At 38.5% G+C, this 21,891-nt stretch overlaps 1 protein-coding gene across 2 annotated transcripts in view; it reads right to left on the bottom strand.

Moving 5' to 3' along the window:
* LOC124545166 (Fanconi anemia group D2 protein) overlaps positions 1-21,891 on the bottom strand; it is a 207,201-nt gene that overhangs the window by 53,183 nt on the left and 132,127 nt on the right. For both annotated transcript variants that reach the window (XM_047124001.1, XM_047124002.1), the window contains exons 17-18: positions 18,660-18,894; positions 8,679-8,915 (exon numbers count right to left, since the gene is read on the bottom strand). In XM_047124001.1, the coding sequence (XP_046979957.1) occupies positions 8,679-8,915; positions 18,660-18,894 (472 nt within the window). The remainder of the gene's footprint in view (positions 1-8,678; positions 8,916-18,659; positions 18,895-21,891) is intronic.

Raw genomic sequence — 21,891 nt, 5'->3', positions numbered from 1 at the left:
GGACGTAATCGAGTGGCTGTAAAAGGAATGAGACAGTGGGTTTGTACTGAAGACATTAGTAGAGTTAATGTTCAATAACAGCAAGAATCATGTTAGAATCTTTTTCCGGACTGCATCTTCCTCCTCAACACTCCAACACATCCTATTCTAGTCCTGCCACAGGCTTATCCTATCCCAGCAAGAGACAGAACCACCCATGAAAGCCATCAGCTACCCTTCCAGAACCCTTCAATTCCTGCCTCTTTCTCCCACTACTCATTGTACCCTGAACAACACTTCACCTCAGTCTATCTGCCAGGGTGTGAGTGTGCGTGCGCACGTGTGTGTGTGTGTGTGTGTGTGTGTGTGTGTGTGTGTGTGTGTGTGTGTGTGTGTGTGTGTGTGTGTCCACATACTAACTCACTGAACATTTTGTCCAAAAGCTATTACACATTTTCATTCTTTTTTCTGTGCCTGCTGATGACTCAGTGTCCCTTAATATCTGGTGAGCTGTCTCCTTCAGTCAAAGCAGTCACAGGTGCTTGTGTGAAAGTGAGTGTTTGTTTTCTATTTCAGAAGATGAAGCTCATCCAAAGCTTAATATTTTAGCAGTCTCCCTTTCTTCTACACAATATCTTTTCTGAGTTAACTCCTGACAGAGTGCAAATTTCTCCCTAGGGTCAATTCATTCTCAGCATCATCATATGTACTTTTCAGCCAGATTATAATATGATGCTAATCTCTCTCACTTGATACAAAAATTTGAAATGAAAACACACTTAAGGAAAATAATGACATATTCCTGGATCTCACACAAAATCCACATAGCATTCTCTTGGATTAAGTGAGAGCAAGAAATGTATCATTCCAGTTGGCATCACATCCACACAAAAAACTGTATGCTGCAGCTAAGTGACACCAATAAATATGTTACTGTGGCTTGTATCATATGAACTACAAATAACTCTGTTCTCACACACATGAAAAAGGCCACTTTCCATCTGACTGACTGCAAATAACTGCAATACATACTCTTTCCTCAAATATACATAAAGGATAGAAACCATTAACAAAAATAGGAAAGGCAATCATTCATTCTTAGCTGACTGGTGTTGTAACATAGCATTACTGAGCTTATCGAGATGAGGATTTGGAGGAAAAATTCAGAGTTTAATTGGAGTACATATGTTATTTCCTTTCGAGTCTGTCCTTATACATGGTTCTTTTGTGGATTCAAGAAATTGACTCATAGTAATCCAAGAGTTGACACCTGGCAACCACTACAATTATGCTTTGGCCACAAGGAGCTTCTAATATAATTTCTTCTATTGTACAGTCATGTAAATGATTGTATTGGAGCCAAGGTTTAATTAAAATAAACATATTAAGCAGTTAATATTCCAACAAGTGGATTGTAAAGAATTGTCAATAAATATTGTAACTTATCTTTTGTATTATTGTTGTCTAGGGGTTTTGCCCAAGAGGTCAAGGTCATATTTTCAGAACTAGGAGAATGAAACAATGCCTCATAATGCCTTAAAACTGACTTACTTCTTTCTGGGTAATGCTGATGTATTTCCATCCTTGACCTTGAACTGGCTCTCATAAAACATTGAAACAATACATTCCTTTAAGATGGATAATTAGAAGACATGTGTTTACCAAATTATAATTAGAAATCATGTTTTCACAAAAGGTTGAGTGTGTCAATAAATTTTACAGAGAAAAATTAAGGATTTAATATTCTTTGCTTATTCATATTAATTTTTGCTATCTACAAAATTTCATAAAAATTTTTATAGCATACAATTTTTTAAAAGTATTTTGTTCTTTTAATTATGAACATTTTTGATTGAGCAAGTTACAGAGTACATTTTATTGTTGATTAGTAATTACTCATTGCATTTTCATGTTGACTTTCTGGATATTTTTTAGGGATAAATTTCATACAACAAGCAGCATGACCAAAATTTGTTATTTAAATTTGGCAGCCTTGTTTTAACTGAATACAAACTTGTACCTACATTATTCTTACTTATTACCAATCACGATTTTGACGGATGACATGAAGTGTTTAGTGTCAATACACAGGCAATCTACAAGTGTTCCAAATAATATTAAATTCTGAATGATACATGTGGAAAGAGTTAGTAAAAATGTAATCATATAATAACATACTCATGATACAGTGTATCAGATAATACATGAAAGCTGTGCATCATATAGGTTGGTTGGTTTGGGGAAGGAGACCAGCCAGCGTGGTCATCGGTCTCATCGGAATACGGAAGGATGGGGAAGGAAGTCGGCCGTGCCCTTTCAGAGGAACCATCCCGGCATTTGCCTGGAGTGATTTAGGGAAATCACGGAAAACCTAAATCAGGATGGCCGGACGCGGGATTGAACCGTCGTCCTTCCGAATGCGAGTCCAGTGTCTAACCACTGCGCCACCTCGCTCGGTGTGCATCATATACTCCTAATTTAAAGTCTAGGGGTATTATATAGGAAGCTAATGGTGACCATATTTACCTGATTATAAGATGATATAATGTAATTAGATAGGTAAAAATTCTACTCACAAAGCAGCGGCATGAGAACACAGACATTAAAAAAAAGTTTTGCTTATGCAAGCTTTCAAGTTAGTGGCTCCTTCTTCTGGCAGAAAGGTTGAAGGGGAAGTAAGATGGGTGAAGGGAAAGGAACTGGAAAGATTTAGGAAAAGGGATAGAGTTCAGAAAAATCACCCAGAACCATAGGTCAGGGGAGGCTTACCGGGCAGGATGAGAAGGAAAGACGAAAATACTGACTGTTGGTGACTTTTCTGATCTCTACTTCTTTTCCTAAACCTCTCTAGTTCCTTTCCCTTAACCCCTCTTCTTCCCCTTCAACCCCTCTGCCAGAAGAAGGAGCCCTGGCTTCATAAGCTTGCATACGAGAAACTTTTTAAATGTGTGTGTGTGTTATTCTACCGCCGCTTGGTGAGTAGATTTTTTATCTATACAATTACATTACACTGTCAGAAATTGATTATTTTTGATTATAGATGACACTTTCCCCCAAATTTGTCATTCGAAGAATGATGCAGGCTATCTCATATTGTCAGATTAAACAATTGTTGCTAAGGGTCAACCTTTTCAACATTGTTTAATAGATCAATATAGGGGTATGTTACATTTGAAGATGAAGATTTGACTTTTGAGGTTTCGTGCAAATTTATTTTGAATAATCCTGAAGGAAAGGGCATATCAACCAATGCTTCCAACTGAATAGGGTTGATTTTTCCCAATACGCTGAAAGTGCTCGATGCAGTATCGACCTTGCTCAAAGAATCACGTGACATTTGACTCACGATGATAGTGCAAGGGATATGGGAGAAACTATGAACTAGCCACTACAAAATCTATTGTTCTGGTTAATAACTGACAACTTTAAGAAACACAGGAGGGAATAACATTAAATTCTATCATTTAACAAACTTTTGTTGTATTTGAACAAGTTAGTAATAAAAGTTCTCATACATCTATGTATACCATATATGTATATTTATGCAGCTTTTTATGTAAAGATAATATTAAAAGGGGAAATCTTGTCCTTCAAAAACCATTACTTGATTCTGAAATGAAGCCAATATTTTATTTGGTTGTGAGACACTAATGATTTACTAAGTGGTTTGCAAATGAGAAATTTAGTTACTGTACACATATCAGAATACTGGAGAAAGTTATTACCAGCTTTTAATCAGCTTTAGAACAAGATGATGACATGCAGATGAAACAAGAAGGAAGATTAATCAAGAATGAAATATCTAACAAACAAAATCAATCACATTAAATTGACTGTAATTGTTGTTGCAAGAGTTAATTACATCGGAAAGACTCCATGTGGAGACAGTACAAATACATGTCACTAGATCGCAGGATGATCAAAGTTCGACAATTGGACGGAATAGTGATTGTGATCTCTTATTTATTTGTCACTACTATTACATGTGACTGCAGCCTACAAAATATTGCCATGTTTCACTGTTGCTCAAGCACAGCACTACCAAAAGTTGGAGGGAGAACAGTGACCCAGCTTGGCTGAGAACTATGATGAGTGTGGGAGGGGAGTGTTCAGTAGGCATAGACTTCATAACGCAGTCAACCATGGGAATGTATAGAGTGTACACTGGCTTTTTATGGACATTTACCTTGTTTTAACTGCAGTCTGCCTGACCTCAGAATCGAATTGACATTTAAAATTGGACAAATACGCAACAGTGGCATACATTTCCTCAGGAGACACTACAAGTCTAGATGGGGGCCACTGGCATACTTGCGTGTGTTGTGCAGCTATGTTGTCGATGCTCACCGTGACATGTGATGGGAATGATTGGGAGTGTGTCAGCTGCTAGTTCTACACAGTCAATGAGAGAGCGGTGGGCAGATGAGTGTAGAAGCGAAAGGTGCTACGTGTTTAGAAACAAACGCTATGTTCTCAGATCCCGTAGTAACCACAACCTCAGAAACTGCAACATATTCAGAAGAAACAGCCAAATGTTTGTGACAAAAGAGGTACAAGTTTCACAACTTTCGTGTTAGGATGATGATGATGATGATGGTTTAAAATAGTGGTATCACAAAAAATTTCTCTCTGTGTACTTTAACTCTCCTTGTACTATCAAAATATAGACAATCAGTAAATGGCATAAATTTGGGAAAGGTGTAATGTTAACTTTTTAGACAGATCCCTTACATCAACAAAAGTTTGTAATTTTGATTAGTCAGAATATGTTAAAAATAAATTTTGCTCAAAGAGCCTCTTAAAAAGGAGGAGCTCGTCTCACACTCTAGTACCACCCCCCCCCCCCCCCCTCCCCCCACCCCACCCCGTTAAAGTAAAGTGTGCTTTCACAGAAATGGACAGATGCTGAGAGTTTTGATCAACGCTTATTAGGATGGCTGGCCGGCTTAAGTGACCACTGTCTTTTCCTCTCCTTCGCAGATCCCCCCTCCTTCCACCATTTTTTTTTTTTTTTTATATACATATTAGCACATTTAAAGTTGGAAATGAACTTGACTGGTAGGAAGCAACACTTTTCAGAGGAATACTATTAGCACAAGAAAGGGGTAACCAGTGGGAATGTTAAAATGATTTGGGAAGTTGCTGGGAGCTTGAAGAACCTAGGAATGGCTGGAAGTCCTCCCAAGTACAGGTGGAACTTACTGATCCATAGTGATCAAAGAACATTTTCTTGCAGCACAGAAGGCTTACAAGAATTTGCAAGTGGTGAGGGAATGGGAATATGTGTGTATGTGTGTGTGTGTGTGTGTGTGTGTGTGTGTGTGTGTGTGTGTGGGTGGGTGGGTGTGCGTGCGTGCGTGCGTTTGGAAATCTGAACAATCCCTCTGGTATCTGTAGGCACATGTTCCAGATTTGTGGTGCACATGATTGATCGACAGACCTCCCATTAGAATGCTGAGCTTTCAGCTAGCTGGAGGTAGTGTTTGATGAAAGACTGACTTTGTGTCAATTAAATTAGATCTGGTTCTCTGAAAGCATGAAATATTTTGATTCTGGTGTAGCTCTCGATCTAAATAAGTTTTAATAGCTAGCCTGCTCAGCATTTTTTGAGATTTCTGTGGCAGTTTCATTAAAACAGTTGCAGGCAGTGTACTGACTGTTAGCAGTGCATGCTGTCTAGTTCAGCAGTGGAGTCTAGAAATCTTTCAGAACGTGGTTGAACTGCTACAGGGTATTTATCTTCTTGATGTTGCACTATTGTTAATTTTAACCCTGCCTTGGGGGTCCAAGCAGGGCTGGCGATCCTTATTACTGAAGACAGTTTTATAAAGAGTACAGGTGCCGATAACTGACCTGTGTCCACTGATAAACATTTCCTGGCTAACCAGTGGTCCTACATGTCACATATTTTTTCTAGAGTGCCATCCATCACAAGGAGATTTAGGATTCTGACCATGGCTGTGTGTACGAGTTTCCACAGAGATATAAGTAGCTTCTGAGCTACCACTCTTTTTCTTGTGCAGGTAAACTCTTTCTCTCTCACTCACTCACTCACTCACTCACTCTCTCTCTCTCTCTCTCTCTCTCTCTCTCTCTTTCTCTCACTCACTCACTCTCTCACACACACACACACACACACACACACACACACACAAAACTGCACAATCATTCAAACTAACAAAACCGCAGTCTCTGTGCCCTACATCAGAAACAGTTGACACTTTCCTTTCCTCATTTTTGTCTACTGTTCACATTCAGGAATGAACACTTTCATTGCAATGCTTCCAACAAAACACTAAAGATCTAATCATCACATGTCTAAGCAAGTCAGTATCCATGTTTGTTTGTCAAGTTCTAATCAACACTAAACTTACTTGCTGGTGTGGGAGTGATTAAGTTTATACAGGGTAACATAAAAATGGGAAATATTTTTTTGAAAACTAAGAAAATCATAAGAAATCGTACAAAAAACTTTTATTTCAGAAACTACACCATTTCCTTTATGAAATGGTTATGTAAATTATCAATTTTCAGTAAATGTGTTCTACTGATGCAACATCTCAACTAAAAAACCATAAATTTAATCTTCAGTTGATGTTTTAATGCATTCAAAGTCCTCAACCAAAACGTAAAAATTTAATGTTTGAGACAGTCCAACAAAAAGAAAGTCATAATTTGGCTGGAAGCCACAGAATGTCATTCAACCATATGATACTATGGTTACTGCACAATTTCTTGTCCAGCAAATGGATCAACTTGATTCAGGTTCCACATCTGTAGTATAGGTTTTGAATGAAATGTATGAAAAAAAATCATCACTGAATATGTAAAATAAGGGAAAGGCAACATCACCTACGGAAGATTGATGAGTGGAGCACAGAAGCATGTAACACAGAACAGCATTCACACTAGCTTTCGAGCACTAACTAGTGCTAATGCTGTTTTCTGTTCAATGTTTATGTGCTCCACACATTGATCCACTATAGATGAGTGCATGCCTTTCTGTTTTTTACATCCTGCTCAATTCAGGGATTTCCATTATTGTTAAACACCAGTGGATAAATAACCCTGGAGGCTGAAACCAGCTGTTGTTTTTTAAATAAAAAGAAAACAGCAGCTGGTGCTGGCATTTTATTCCAAATTATAGCACAGCTGCCATCAATTACTTTACAGTGTACGAAGTCAAACCATCCTGTTGAAACCATGCACTGAGCAGTTGAGGAATCACACATAAGTCAGCTACAACAAAATACTGCAACATCTCAACATACCAATCTGGAACCTCACTCAATGTCAGTCTACGAGCCTTTTAAAAAAGGGGGGAGGGATAATTCAGTGACATAATGTGATGTAACTGCATACCACGTCTTCACTTTGCAGCTGTCTAAAGAGTATTCATTAAAGGCAGTAATAATAGTTCTGCTGGTTCACATAATCTGAGAGATGAAAATGAGCCTTATCTGACAACCACACATTTTAAAGAAACTGATTTGAGAATCATAACTGGGGATTGTTCCATTTCAGTTCTGGCATTCTCAGCAACTTCTATTAATGGAAGAGGACATGGAAAATTAAGTGAATGCTCCCAAGACAGTTTGATCGCAGTACCTCGTTTATGAACTGAATGCCATGGGCTCTGCCCCAATGACAAGCTTAAAGACTTTATATTCTGGAGCATATACGTTCTTTTGGCACCCTATTGGTTTCCTTCTCAGAGTTTATCTAGTGACTTCCGAGTTTTGAATCAACATTTCACAGCATGTATCAACACTAAAGGACACATCAAATTCCCCTTTTTTGCCTTCACACTATCGTTGTGAAAGTGTGCTTTTCACCATTCTGCTGCTCTGTGATTACTACGTGGTTAGATTATCTGCAGACCATACTGCCTGTTGAGAGTGTTACCATCTGTTTTGGACTGCCAAGATGGATTCCAAATTTCTTACTTTTTTGTGATGTATTTCAATCACTAGTAACTGAAGGGATTCAACAGTGGAAAGATCAAGATATAAGCTCTGGATGTTAACTGCATTTTATTTGTTAGTGAAATGGATGCAAGATTCCATGTCAAATGGTCTAGGTGTCCCTATTTGACCATTTCAGATTTCATACAAAATTTTTTTGTAGGTTAGCAAAAAGACCAAAGATATACAAATTTCTAGCAAGCAAACATCAAAATGCCCACAACAATGCAACTTTTATAACTGTCACAAATGTTTTGTAAATACAATGATCTCTTTTCAAACAATGTCTATACGATTCAAACACACAATTACTAAAGCACAATAGCCTGGAGCTGAAAACACATATGCCACAACACAGTCTTCATTAGTCAGGAGTATAACAGACAGTTGGTGAATGATGCAACCTGTTACATCATTAACAGCCGCAGAGTTCACAAGATTCAATATAGATAAAATAACATCACAGGTAGTATTTGGTTTGTTGAGTATTAATACCTTAAAAAATGTGTCCGAGAGACAACTCTGATTAAAAAAAAAAAAACTATTTGGAAAGTTGCACAACTTATGTAGGTAATGTCTGGTGGCATCATGCAGCTAGCACAGAAAGATTTAACAGAAAGATTTAATGTTTACGACAAGCAACTATTAAAATTTAAAAGAAAAACACAAAGATTGTACACTCTAATGCAACAGTTATTAACAGCCCAGCCGAACAGAATTTTTTGGCACACTAACCTGGAAGTACTCAGCAAATGTCTCCAGCTTTGTACAAAGCTTTTGCATGACTTTGATAGCACTTGGTAGAAACTCTTGGGAGGAATGTCGACATGCATTGGTAAAACCCACAGGAAGACTCATTGTTTCAGCTGGCTTCATTGGCCAAGTTTTTACTCCACCACCATATAAATGTTCCAATTTTCCCACGTAGTCATGCAGGAGAAATAGCAGTGTCTTGATATCAAGATGGTCCTTCTGTGAATAGAAAATGCTGTTTTCACTTACCACAAATGAGACATATTTTAATATAAACAAAATCATATAATCATACGAAAAAGTGTGGATGTTTTTGATAACTTTGAAGTAATACAGACATATTAATATTTTTATTGAGAGTAAACACGAGGTGCTAGTTATTTTTTATGGTTCTGTGCCTCAATCTATACAAACAGAACCCTTTAGGATCACTTTGTTGCCTGCCTGACTGTTAAGAACCCTTTACATCAGGAACGGAAACCTTTTTCTCGGGAATGGGTACACATATCAAGATTAAATTTATGTCACATATTAAGGTCTAGAGAAACTTTGTGTTAAAAAATTTTGAGATGCTACCTAAAATCAAGAATACAGTAACCAGAATTGTGGCATGGCCAGGAGATGCTGGCCAGCTTGCCAAGGGCGTCAATGGTGAGTCACCAAAAACCACAAAGGACAACTACAGCAACAGATGAACAACAGGAGAACATGACAGAATGACAAATCCAGAATGGAACCCAAATCAGGACCCTTAAAAGTAGCAATATTAAGAACCAAGTAACACTGCGTATAATGAACAAACAAGAGTGCAGACAGAACACAACTGAGATCTTGGGCCCTGCACAGCAAGCTTTATTTCTCGGCCATGTGTGCCGATAGGCTGGCATGTGGGGTGTGGCTCACACCCAACACTGAGGCAGTGACGGCAGTCCTCACAAATATTAGGAGTGCCAGCTAGTGGCTGGTGGCTGCCGTCTACGTCCATGTGTTCAGGTGGCCTCTTGAAAGGTCCTTGTGTTCAGGCGGCCTTTTGAACTCATTGGGCTGGTATAGCAGAATGAACTTTGACAAGAAGCAAGGTTTCACATACATGTAAAGGAAAGAAAAATCTGAAAATTGTTAATTTGTAATTATATCACATGAAAAAATATATTTTTTGTCATTTTTTATCTGTAGGTCTGTCTGTCTGTTTGTTTTTCTTTCTTTCTTTCAAGACCCCCTTTGTCTGGAACAGGTTGGCATATCCAGTTCAAATTTATGGCACATACTGAAGTCTCATTCGTCAAAACCTACACATTTACATCTACGTGATTACTCTGCTATTCACAATAAAGTGCCTGGCAGAGGGTTCAATGAACCAACTTCAAGCTATCTCTCTACCGTTCCACTCTTGAACGGTGTGTGGGAAAAACGAGCACTTAAATTTTTCTGTGTGAACCCTGATTTCTCTTATTTTATCATGAAGATTCTTTCTCCCTATGTAGGTGAGTGCCGACAGAATGTTTTCGCAATTGGAGGAGAAAATTGGTAACTGAAATTTCATGAGAAGATCCCGTCGCAACAAAAAATGCTTTTGTTTTAATGATTACCATTCCAATTCAAGTATCATGTCTGTGACACTATCTCCCCTATTTCGCAATAATACAAATAAGCTGCCCTTCTTTGAACTTTTTCAATGACATTTGTCAGTCCCACCTGATGTGGATCCCACAGCGCACAGCAATAGTCCAGAGTAGGGCGGACAAGCATGGTGTAAGAGTCTCTTTAGTACACCTGTTGCACCTTCTAAGTGTTCTTCAGGGACAGATGAACTTAATAAAACTGTTAGATCCTGGGGTTCTAAGCTAGGCCACAAAAGAGAGAAACTGGAAGAATACTGTAGTGGTAAGATTCAAACAGTGTAAATTCGCCGTAAAGAACAGATGAGAAAGGTTGGATATGACTGCTGAGGGAGGCACAAACAAATAGAAGAGCGGTGCACCAGACTTAAATTGTACCTAGACGACTGATTAATTCAGATGCAGCTGCAATGTATGGCAGAGAATGAAGATCTGAAAGTTAAGTGTACTGAAGGGTTGAAAAAAGTTACATGAAATAGAGAGCAGCGTACCAGTGCATCAGTGCCTGGGTCATGTATTGGTAAGTGTGTGGCGGTGAAGTGTGTTCTAGCTAAAATGTAAGATTTTTTGTAAGTTTGACCCAGCAGAATCTTTCATCCCGAAGATTTTCTGAAAGGTTTTTGAGATGTCTTACCAGTTATTGGAATGAAAAGAAGATATTGTTTATCAAGATCATCTGCATTGCAAAGCTTATATGTGGGGAGTAGCAGTTGCAAGGGGTTGTCAAACAGTTAAGAAGCTTGAAGTTAACTTTGTCTTGAAGTATTGGTTAAAGGAATGTTAGCAGCCTATACTTAAGTTACATTTCAACACTAAGGAGTCCAATGGCATTGTTGTCCTATAACGGGTCACAATTTGTTTCTGTGCAATATCAGAACTGATGGAAAGATGTGACATGAAATCTGTTGTGTTTGGATTTCTGGGCACTTTCTGCAGAGTAACATTAGTGAAATAATAGTGAAGAAATTAAACAGTTTATGCAATAACACAGTGTACATGTGGACAAAAAAACGACAATTTCCTGTTTAAAAACACACTTTCTCCCTGGTGAAAATGCACTATACCCCATGGAAAAGTACATTTTTTTTCGCATTAAGTGACAATATACTTTCTCTCGAAGCTGTAAACTTATCAATCTTTCAAATGGTGAAGGTTTTATACACTGGTATAGAACTTCCAGGCACCTTAGGGAAAAAACACAAAACAATATGTTTTGGAAAGATCTTTGCAGCACTGCAACATTTACTCTGCACATTTTCACACTACAGAAGTATAAACAGGAATTACGCCAAGCGAGCAATAGGAATTCTACCAAATTCAGCACAGTAGCTACCGAAGCAACTGAACTTAAGACTGTGATGCACTTCTGTCAGCCAATCATAGCCTATGTCACGTGATTTCACCAGCCAATGACAGCAGAAATTTAGAGCATAGGACACATGATGTAGTCATCCAAAGCAACTTCATTGTTACGTAGCATGAATGCACAAATAGGTATAGTTAATGGCTAAAATAAATATACATACAGCGCAGCTACAAGGAAAACTAAGCTTTCACGTATAACATTGGTCATCAAAAATTTTTTGCTTTGCAGCTGCTATACTGCTGGTAGGTCCCGGATTACTTGTAATGTCTTTACACTGTACCTTTGACAGCAATATTGATGTCTTTACAGAGGTACTAGACAGAACAGTGTCTCACTTTCAGACCTATAATCAATATAAAATTTTACCTTTGTGGACATTAACACTGACATCAAGGTTACAACGACAAACCACTTACACTTGCTTCATTTCCTCAGGTCACATAATATGTTTCCCACAGACAACAAGTCAACAAGACAGCTATGATGTCTGGTCAATGTTATAACAAATGTAGAAAGAAATATGTATGAAATAGGTCTTTTTAATACTGTGTATTTATCAGGTCGTGAAGGGATTTGGTTAAAATTGCCGACAAAAAATCCCATACAGCAATGTGAATAAACCAAGAAAAATAGAATTATTTATGATCCTCATATAAATGCTTTCAGATCACAGCTGTGTATGATAAAACGATCCAACTTCCTGTCTCATTTTACAAATGTTGCTGAAGCTTTTGAAAATTTTGTCAATCTTGTTTCTAATATCCTTAATACGTGCTGCCCTTAAGTATTAAAAAGATACATGGGGAAAGCAGCCAAAAGTAATCACAGAAGTTTACACTGATGGTTCACACCTGGCCCCAAGAAATAAGAACACAGGTTATCAATCTCTCTAACAAATCAAGGAACAGTAAAGAAGTTAACTTCAAGCACCTTCAACTAAGGAAAAGATAGAGATCAGATATTATAACACAGAAATGAATGGGAAACGATAACTATATTCAGCAATAACAAAATAAATGCGAGGCTGCTTGGGAGTCATCAAAGCAGAACTAGGTAATACTAATAGATCCACTTGTGACGCTACCAACATCACGCCCAATGAAATGAACAACTTCTTTCTTAATTCTAGTACCAAAGGACATCCAACTCAACAAAATGACAACTATAACTCAGGTATTAATATGCATTTAGAAAAAAGAAAAGGGTTATTCACATTGCACAACGAACCTGCTCCATCCTCATTCAAGTGGGTACAAATTGTTGTTACCGAAGTTCCAGCAGCTATAGCAAAATTCAGCAATTAAAAACCTGAATACTTGTATGGTCTGTCAAATATTGTCATTAAAAAGATAGCAGACATTATACTACGACTGCTCTGTGTACTAATGAATTGATTTGTTTTGAGTTGTTCTTTTCCAGCCTGCTTAAAGCTAACAGTAGTTATCCCTCTACACAAAAAAGAAGCCAAGTCATGTGTTGATAACTACCATTTTATTTTTCTTGTACGATACTTTCTAAAATAGGAACATTGCATGTACCAACAAATTTACAAACATTTCACCTGCAATGGAATATTGACGAACACTCATTATGGCTTCAGGGTAAATTCATCTACACTAAAAGCTGTTGAAACTGTTGTTTTCATCTGTTAATGCCCTACTGAATGACATAAGCAAGGCATTTGACTATGTGAATCATTGGATTCTAGTAGATAATGGATTTCAAGATATAGAACTCACCCTTATAGAATCTTATCTTGACAGTAGGAAGCAGGAGGTACAATGTAATGGTTTCAAGAGATGTGCCTCAAGGTTCCACACTGGGACCCTTGTTGTTTATAATAATCTATATTAATGACCTACCTAGCATCATGCCATGTAAATCTGTCCTGTACGCTGATGATACCACTTTCATTGCAGCTGGAAACAACATAGAGTGTCTAAAGTAACAAAGCAAAGCCATCTTAAGAATTTCTAGTAACAGGTTTACAGACAATGAATTAACTGTAAATCAAAATAAAACTGAAAAGGTCACTTTTAATTAATGTGATACCAGTAATGCTAGTTAAACTTCTTGGTGTACATTTGGATTCCAAATTAACTTGGAATCTCCACACAGATTCTATATGGACTGAATTATCAAAAGTTATATACCTGTTACATAAACTTCGCACATGTGTAAGTGAAAATATTATGCTAAGCTCCTAGTATGCACTTTTTCATAGTCACATGACATACTGCATACTGCTTAGGGCCAACCCTACTGTGGCGAAACGAGTTTTAATGTATCATAAAAAGGCTATCAGATGAGTAGCAGGCCACTTTGACTGTCAAAGGAAGATCTAAAATTCTAGCTTACAGTCATTGTATGTTAGTACACAAATCTAGATGACTTAACTTTTTTCTTTATTTTTATATGTATCATTATGTACTATTCAATTTGTGCAAATTATTAACATCAATTGCATGCAAAATAATCAAAGACGAAATAAATAAATATGTAGGAAGTAGAATTTCCTATCGTTAGAGAACTGGCGTTGAACATAGGAAGATGATAGCTATGAAAAGGTTGAAAATGAAAAGTGGTAGGAGAAAAAGAAGACATTATGAGAAAGTCAGTTCTGTCAGCTTGGAAATGGGAGACTCAATTTTGGTAAATACCTAAGAGAAATCCAAGCAAATACAGGTTAAAATAAAGAAATTCCAGGTAATTTATTTTGATCCATTTCAGGTAGCAAGCAAGACACCTGACAATGCCTTGATGTTGAAATATCCCCGATAAGGGGAAAATTTGGGCTCAGAAACATTATACACTTGAAGAATTAAATAAAGAGAGAGTTCGAATTCCTAGAAAATATGCCACTCGATAGTTGATAAATACTTAGCAAGTATGGGATTGTCGAGATCGTATCAAATTTCATTCCTTTTCCTGATCAGCAATCTTTTTTCTTTTACTGCCCTATGTATGCTTATATGGGAGATATTTCAATTCTTGTACTATCTCAAGGGCTAGTTTATGTGCAGTATTATGAGACATGAGGGTGTAAGTTGTGTTGACAACTGGATGTGACTTAACGAGTTTGCCATGATAGTTAAATTTAGTATTTGGTTGAAGAAGAGGACATGAGAGGTATGTGAATTTTCTTTCAGACATTGCAGAAGCAGTAGTAACACTGTCAACGTGTGAAGGTTTATGATAGGATGGAGCTTCAAGTAGCTTGGATGGCCTACGATGACTATACTCCTAATACTGTGCTGCTGTTTGATAGATTTTTACTGGTTGCAAGTATAGTTGTTCCATGAGTTACTTCTTTTCAGGTATCCTTTGCACTTAAGACAACAATGAACTGACAATTCATGCTTAAATTACTATGAGTATAATGTTTCTGTCGTTGTCTTATAGGATAGGGATTGGTAGGTAATGGTTAGTTCAGTATGATCTTTGCACAGTAAAACGACACTGTGTGAAGGTGAAAGATGATAACGATGAGAATGTAAAATTGGATAAGAAGGAAAGCAGGGATATTATCTTCTTTTAATGATGCTAAGGAGGGAGTAAGTCAGCGATTTTGATACCCAGGAGGCCACCGAGAAGATTCCTGGAACAATACATTTAACTAGCACAGTCAGGGACCTTAGCTCTTGTTGCATTGATTCATGAGAGTACATATTGTGCATAGGTAAGATGTAATTCAGTGGCAATGGAATGAAGTGACCGACCAGAAAAGAACTGCCAAGTGGAACGTCATTATAGAATGATAGCTTGTAAAGCAAAGCTAGGGCTGTAGCGTAAGTGATATTTGATGTGTAGGCTACTATGGAAGATTGGTAACAGATCATGAGCAGGGTAACGGAAACTTGGCCTAACAATTTGCCTTTCACCTATCGGGCAGCTCTGAAAAAAGCAGATCATGTTTTTCTTTCTTCTAGAAACTATATTTAATAGGTTTTGTCTTTCTACTGCTTTGGTGAACCTGAATTAATCACTGCTACATTTTAGAACATTAATTATCTAACATACGATTGCTTCTGAATTTTGCATAGTAATCTAAATGAGAAGGAATATTTCAGGAGTCTTATTTATGTAACAGCAGTAGTTATGAAATAGTTATCATGTTGTCTATGTATGTACTGTAGTAAAAAGACATTAAATGTTGTGTGTTATGTTTGTCACTCAATTTGTTTGAGAAACATTTCTGAGGATCTGAGTAAAGTGAAGTGCTGATAAAAATGTCGAGTGTTAGCTTGTAGCTGAACTTGGATGTATGGCATATTTAAGCTCTAAAAGGAAAACTAACTCACATGGATTAAGACTAAAGTGTATGTTGTAGGATTTGACTTGTTTAACATCACCTATGTGGAATTTGTAGCAAACAATTATGTAGTATGAGTTGATGTAGTGAAGAGTTGACTTGTACTGCCAAAGAACATGATTTCTGAAATGAAATCGTCTACTGAAGATGCAACCAGACAGTTGCAGCAAACACTAAAGTTTTTTCAAGGATGTTCTTCACCAGAAAGGGATCATTTCCAGGCTTATTTTACAGTAAATGTTAAATGAATATTGTAGGGATAGCAACTGATGTGTGAATGAACTCAATGACTACGATTTCACTCCAAACAGAAAAATGTGGAAAAACTGTAAGTAACAAAATTAAAAGATTACAGGACACACTGGTAAGGACATTTCTAAAATATGGTTATGTTTAAGACTGATTCTGTTGCTATTTATTATTCTTTGTTTTCTTTTACTGTTTGCCAGTCAATTTTTGAGGAATCCATTGAGAGGAGATTGTCATCTGAAGCCATTTGATTGTAATTATTGTCATCTGTAGCCATCTGATTGTAATTACTTGTATGGATATGTATGTTTTTATGTATGTAAAAGTAGGGTGAGTCTGGTCATGAGGTTTTCTATGAGTCATTGGATTGGAATCATTGCAAATTTCTCCCTTAAACAATGGCATTAATTTTGTTTTCTCTTCTCTTTAACAGATTTTGGTTTATGAAAGTTTCATTATCAAGAGAGTCATTACTGCAGAGCCAAGGATTTGCAAAGGAACTAGCCTCATCTATTCAAAAGCTAATTATAAGTTTCTCCAGAATGAAATTTTCGCTCTAAGTGGAGTTTGCACTGATATGAAATTTCCTGGCAGATTAAAAATGTGTGCCAGACTGAGACTTGAACGAAGACTTTCATCTTTCATGGGCAAGTGTTCTACCGACTTATCTGCCATGGATACATTTTTATAGCAATGTTGGTAATCTTTAGGTGCTTCATCTGGAGATGCAGCAGACAATTTATTCTCACTTATTGTTAGAAAAGATCAGCTTCAGGAACTAATACAGATTTGTGTTTTGTTTGGTTCTCAATCAATGTGCTCACACTGATGAAACTGAGAGTGGCTGGATGGATTGGGGGGAGGGGGGGGGGATGTAGTATATCACAGTTTGTTCACTTCCAGTTAAGAAAAGAGACTAATAATGGCAAGGTCACCAGATTAAACAACAATTGAAAATAATTTCTATAACTCATGAACACAATTGTTATTTAAATGAGTTAAATTTGTATAATTTGCAATTCAATGATATAGTGTACAATGGAAATTTCTTATTTATTCAAAACCTCCAACTGTGAAGAGACAAATATCTGTCAATGGTGGTACCACCTGAGTAGTCAAAGCAGAGAGCTTTCATTTTGGCAGAAAACCAGAGCATCACAGATGTTCATAGGCACTTGCAGAATACCTAGGGAGACCTGGCAATGAACAAAAGCATGGTGAGTCATTGGGCAAGACATCTGTCATCACTGCAACAAGGTCCAAAAACATGTCCAATCTCCCGCGTGCAGACCGGCCACACACAGCTGTGACTTCCGCAATGTTGGAACATGCAGACAATCTCATTCAGGGTGACTGACAGATCACAATCAAACACCTCACTGCACAACTGCATGTCTCTGATGGCAGTGCTGGTATACTCGTCCACTTGTTGGGGTTCTCAAAGGTGTGTGTGCACTGGCTTCCTCACTGCCTAAACAGAAGGTCATAAAGAGCAATGAACGACCACCTGTGCAAAACTACTTGTGCAGTACAAGGCTGATGGTAACAACTGTTTGTTGATAATCATCACAGGTGATGAAACATGGGCTCATCACTTCAAACCAGAAACAAAACAGCAATCCACACCACCTCTCCTCCGACAAAAAAATTCAAAGCTGAACTCTCAGCTGGTAAAGTCAGGCAATGGTCTTCCTGGACTCTGAAAGGGTTATACTGTTTGGTGGCCTCCCTCATGGTACAATAATCAACACTGAAATATGTTGTGCCACCCTTGGAAAACTGAAGAAATGTCTTCAGCGTGTTCATCACCACAAAAATGCAAACAAACTTCTCCTTCTTCTTGAAAACACAAGACATCATACAAGTCAGCGCATGCAGGAGAAGCTCAGAAAACTTCAATGGACTGTTCTTCCTTGTCCCCTGTACAGCCCGGATGTCCAGCCTTCCGACTTACATCTTTTTGGCACAATGAAGGATGCAATCCATAGGACGCAATGCATGGGTAATGGGGGAGGTTACTGATGTTGAGTAGATGAGGGGTACAATGGGGGAAAATTGACTCTTCCGGTCAGGTGGCATAAATTCGGCACTTTTAAAGGAGATTATGTTGAAAAATAAGATTCTGCAGCCAAAAGAGTGGGGAATAATATGGTTTATTAGAATCCTCAATAAAACTAACCTGATTTTAGAAAAAAAAGTGTTTCGTTACATATTGAGTGCCCCTCATAATATCAGCCTCTGTCTCACCGAGTCATCTAGTATGAACAGAAAAATGACAGTTATATATGTATAATGAAGTGAGTAAGATATCCTTCAATACAATGAAGCAAACTATGGCTAAATGTAAAACTAATTTGGTACACAAACAAAATGAAACTGAATGTAATATACAAACAAGTTACACCCAACTGACTTACTGATGTGGTCTCATCTGTATTTAGAGGTCGACACAGCAAAACAAGAACATCGACATCTAGTTCTCGCAGGAAGTGATGCCTCATATCGACTGACAGTGTACCCGAAGAAGTGATGTTTGATGCAGCAGCTGGGGCTACTTCTTCTTCCACTTCTGGTTCATCCTCCTCCTCTGCTGCCTCATTGCTTTTCTTTGAGGCTTTACGCTTTCTGCCTCTCTTCCCAGGTGGTTTTTTCCTACATATGTACAAAAGATTAAAACATTAATGTGTATTTGAAACACATAAGCCTGTACAGAAATCACAACACATAAATATGGAAAGCATAGATTGATACCCAGCAAACTCAGAAGGTGCTGAATCACAGACTGGCACAATGAAAACGAAAGCTAGAAATATTCAGCTATCTGAGTAAATCTTTCATCAAACCTAGAAAACTCACACACATTCACAATTCACAAACACATGCCTTAGCAACTGGAGATGACAGTGGCCATGTGCATGTGAGTTTTCCTTGCATGAATCTGCGCGAGTTTTCTATGTCTGAAGAACAAATTAATCTAAACAAGCAATGTAAAATCCAGGATGGAATGTAACAATATTATGAAAAGGAAAGTTGCTACTCACCATACAGCAGAGATGCTGAGTTGCAGATAGGCACAACAAAAAAGACTGTCACAAATAAAGCTTTTGGCCAATAAGGCCTTCGTCTAAAATAGACACACACACACACACACACACACACACACACACACAACTGCAGTCTCAGGCAACTGTAGCCATACTGCGAGCAGCAGCACCAGTGCTCGCTGGGAGTGGCAACTGGGTGGAGGTAAGGAGGAGTCTGGGGCAAGGAGGGGGAGGGATAGTAGGGTAGGGATGGCGGAGAGTGCAGTGTTGCTGGGGAGCATGCAGGGATGAGGTGGAGAGAGGGTAGGGCAGCTATGTGCAGTTGAGAGGTTAGACAGAGGGCAGGGGAGAGATATGAGGAAAAGGAGAGAAGTAAAAGATGAGGTGGGTGGTGGAATGACGGTTGTGTAGTGCTGGAATGGGAACAGGGAAGGGGCTGGATGGGTGAGGACAATGACTATTGAAGGTTGAGGCAAGGAGGGTTATGGGAACGTAGGATATACTGCAGGTAAAGTTCACACCTGCGCAGTTCGAAAAAGCTGGTGTTGGTGGGAAGGATCCATATGGTACAGGCTGTGAAGCAGTCATTGAAATGAAGGATGTCATGTTTGGCAGCAAGCTCAGCAATAGAGTGGTCATCTTGTTGGTTGTCATGCCCACTTAGAACGCAGCACTGTGGTTGCAGCATAGCTTGTAGATCACATGACTGCTTTCACAGCATGATGAAAGGTAGTCGACTACCTCTCATTGTGCCCTGAAATAAGAAATGTCCTGCCCACTATCCTTCCCAGCCTTCTCACTGTGGTATTCCACCATCCACTGAATGTACACAATACACTCATCCATCCCTACACAACCCCTGCTCCCAAACCCTTACCCCATGGCTCATACTCCTGTAACAGACCTAGATGCAACATCTGTCCTACCACCACCACCACCACCACCACCTACACCAGTCCGGTCACTAACATCACCTATCCCGTCAAAAGCAGGTCTACCAGTGAATCCAGTCATGTGACTACAAGTTAAGCTGCAACCACTATGCTGCATTCTATGTGGGCGCGGCAACTAGTAAGCTGTCTGTTCACATGAACAGCCACCGACAAACTGTAACCAAGAAACAAATGGACCACCCTGTTGCTGAGCATGCTGCCAAACATGACATCCTTTGTTGCAGCTACTGCTTCACAGCTTGTGCCATATGGATCCTTCCCACCAACACCAGCTTTTCTGAATTGCACAGGTGGGAACTTTTCCTGCAATGTATCATACATTCTCATAACCCTCCTGGCCCCAACCTTCCCCCCATCCTCACCTCTCCCCTTCCCTCCGTCTAACCTCCCAACTGCACACAGCTGCCCTACCCTCTCTCCACCCCATCCCTGCAGCTCCCCAGCCGCATTGCACTCTCCGCCACCCCTTCCCTACTATTTGTCCCCTTCCCCACCCCAGTCTCCTCCTTACAGCCACCCCGTCACCACTGCCATCATGCACTGGTGCTGCTGCTCCCAGTGTGGCTACAGTTGCCTGAGACTGCAGTCGTGTGTGTGTGTGTGTGTGTGTGTGTGTGTGTGTGTGTGTGTGTGTGTAGTCCATTTTAGACGAAGGCCTTACTGGCCAAAAGCTTTATTTGTGACAGTACTTTTGTTGCATCTATCTGTGACTCAGCATCTCCACTATATGAAGGAATTAATCTAGGATTTTCCACTGTTTGTCTGTATAAATATTTTATGATTAGAATATTACTGTATTTACCTGATAATAAGACGAGGTTTTTTCCCAAATCCATCATTTGAAAAATACAGGTAATTTTATATTCACGGAGTAAACTATTGCTGCTGACATTAACACTTTAACATTGTTTGATGGAGTACATAGGCATTGTCTTTATGTTTATAAATGAAGCTTTGGCTATTGAGGTCACATGTAGATTTATTTTGAAGAATTCGGAAGGGCAAGGCTGGGTAAGTGATATTCGTTTACGAACAGGCTCAAGACTTCCCAGTATGTTGAAATGCTCATACAGTACTGATACTGAACAATCACGTGACATTTGACTTGCATGGTGCTACTGCAAGGGACACAAGGAACTATACACTAGCCACTACAACAATCTATTGCTCTGCTTGAAATGTGACAGGTTTGTGAAGCACTTGATTCAGTAATTTATTTGATTTTAAGAAACTGTATTAATTTACTAAGTGGGTTGAAAGCGAAGAATTTGGTTGCTGTTCAAGTACCAGAAAACTGGATAAAAATTTTACCAGTTTTTAATCAGCTTTACAACATGATCGTGAAATTCAAATGAAACAAGAAGAAAAATTAATCCACAATAAAATGTCTAACAAACAAAATAAATCATATTAAACTATAATTGTTATCATGAGAATAAATTACAGCAGCAAGAGCCATCGTGGAGATACTGCCAACAGACATCATTAGATGGTGGGACGAGCAAAGTTTGAGAATTAGAATGAATTGAGATTGCGATCTTTTATTAACATATTAGTTTCTTTTGTTACAAACTACTTGCACACTAGAAGATATTGCAATGCGTGTTTTACAGCTGCTGAAGCACAGCACTACAGAGGGGAAACAGTGACAC

The sequence above is a fragment of the Schistocerca americana genome, chromosome 8 (genome assembly GCF_021461395.2).
Source record: "Schistocerca americana isolate TAMUIC-IGC-003095 chromosome 8, iqSchAmer2.1, whole genome shotgun sequence".
In the NCBI taxonomy this organism is placed as follows: domain Eukaryota; kingdom Metazoa; phylum Arthropoda; class Insecta; order Orthoptera; family Acrididae; genus Schistocerca; species Schistocerca americana.
This window is presented reverse-complemented; position numbering and strand designations above follow the sequence as displayed.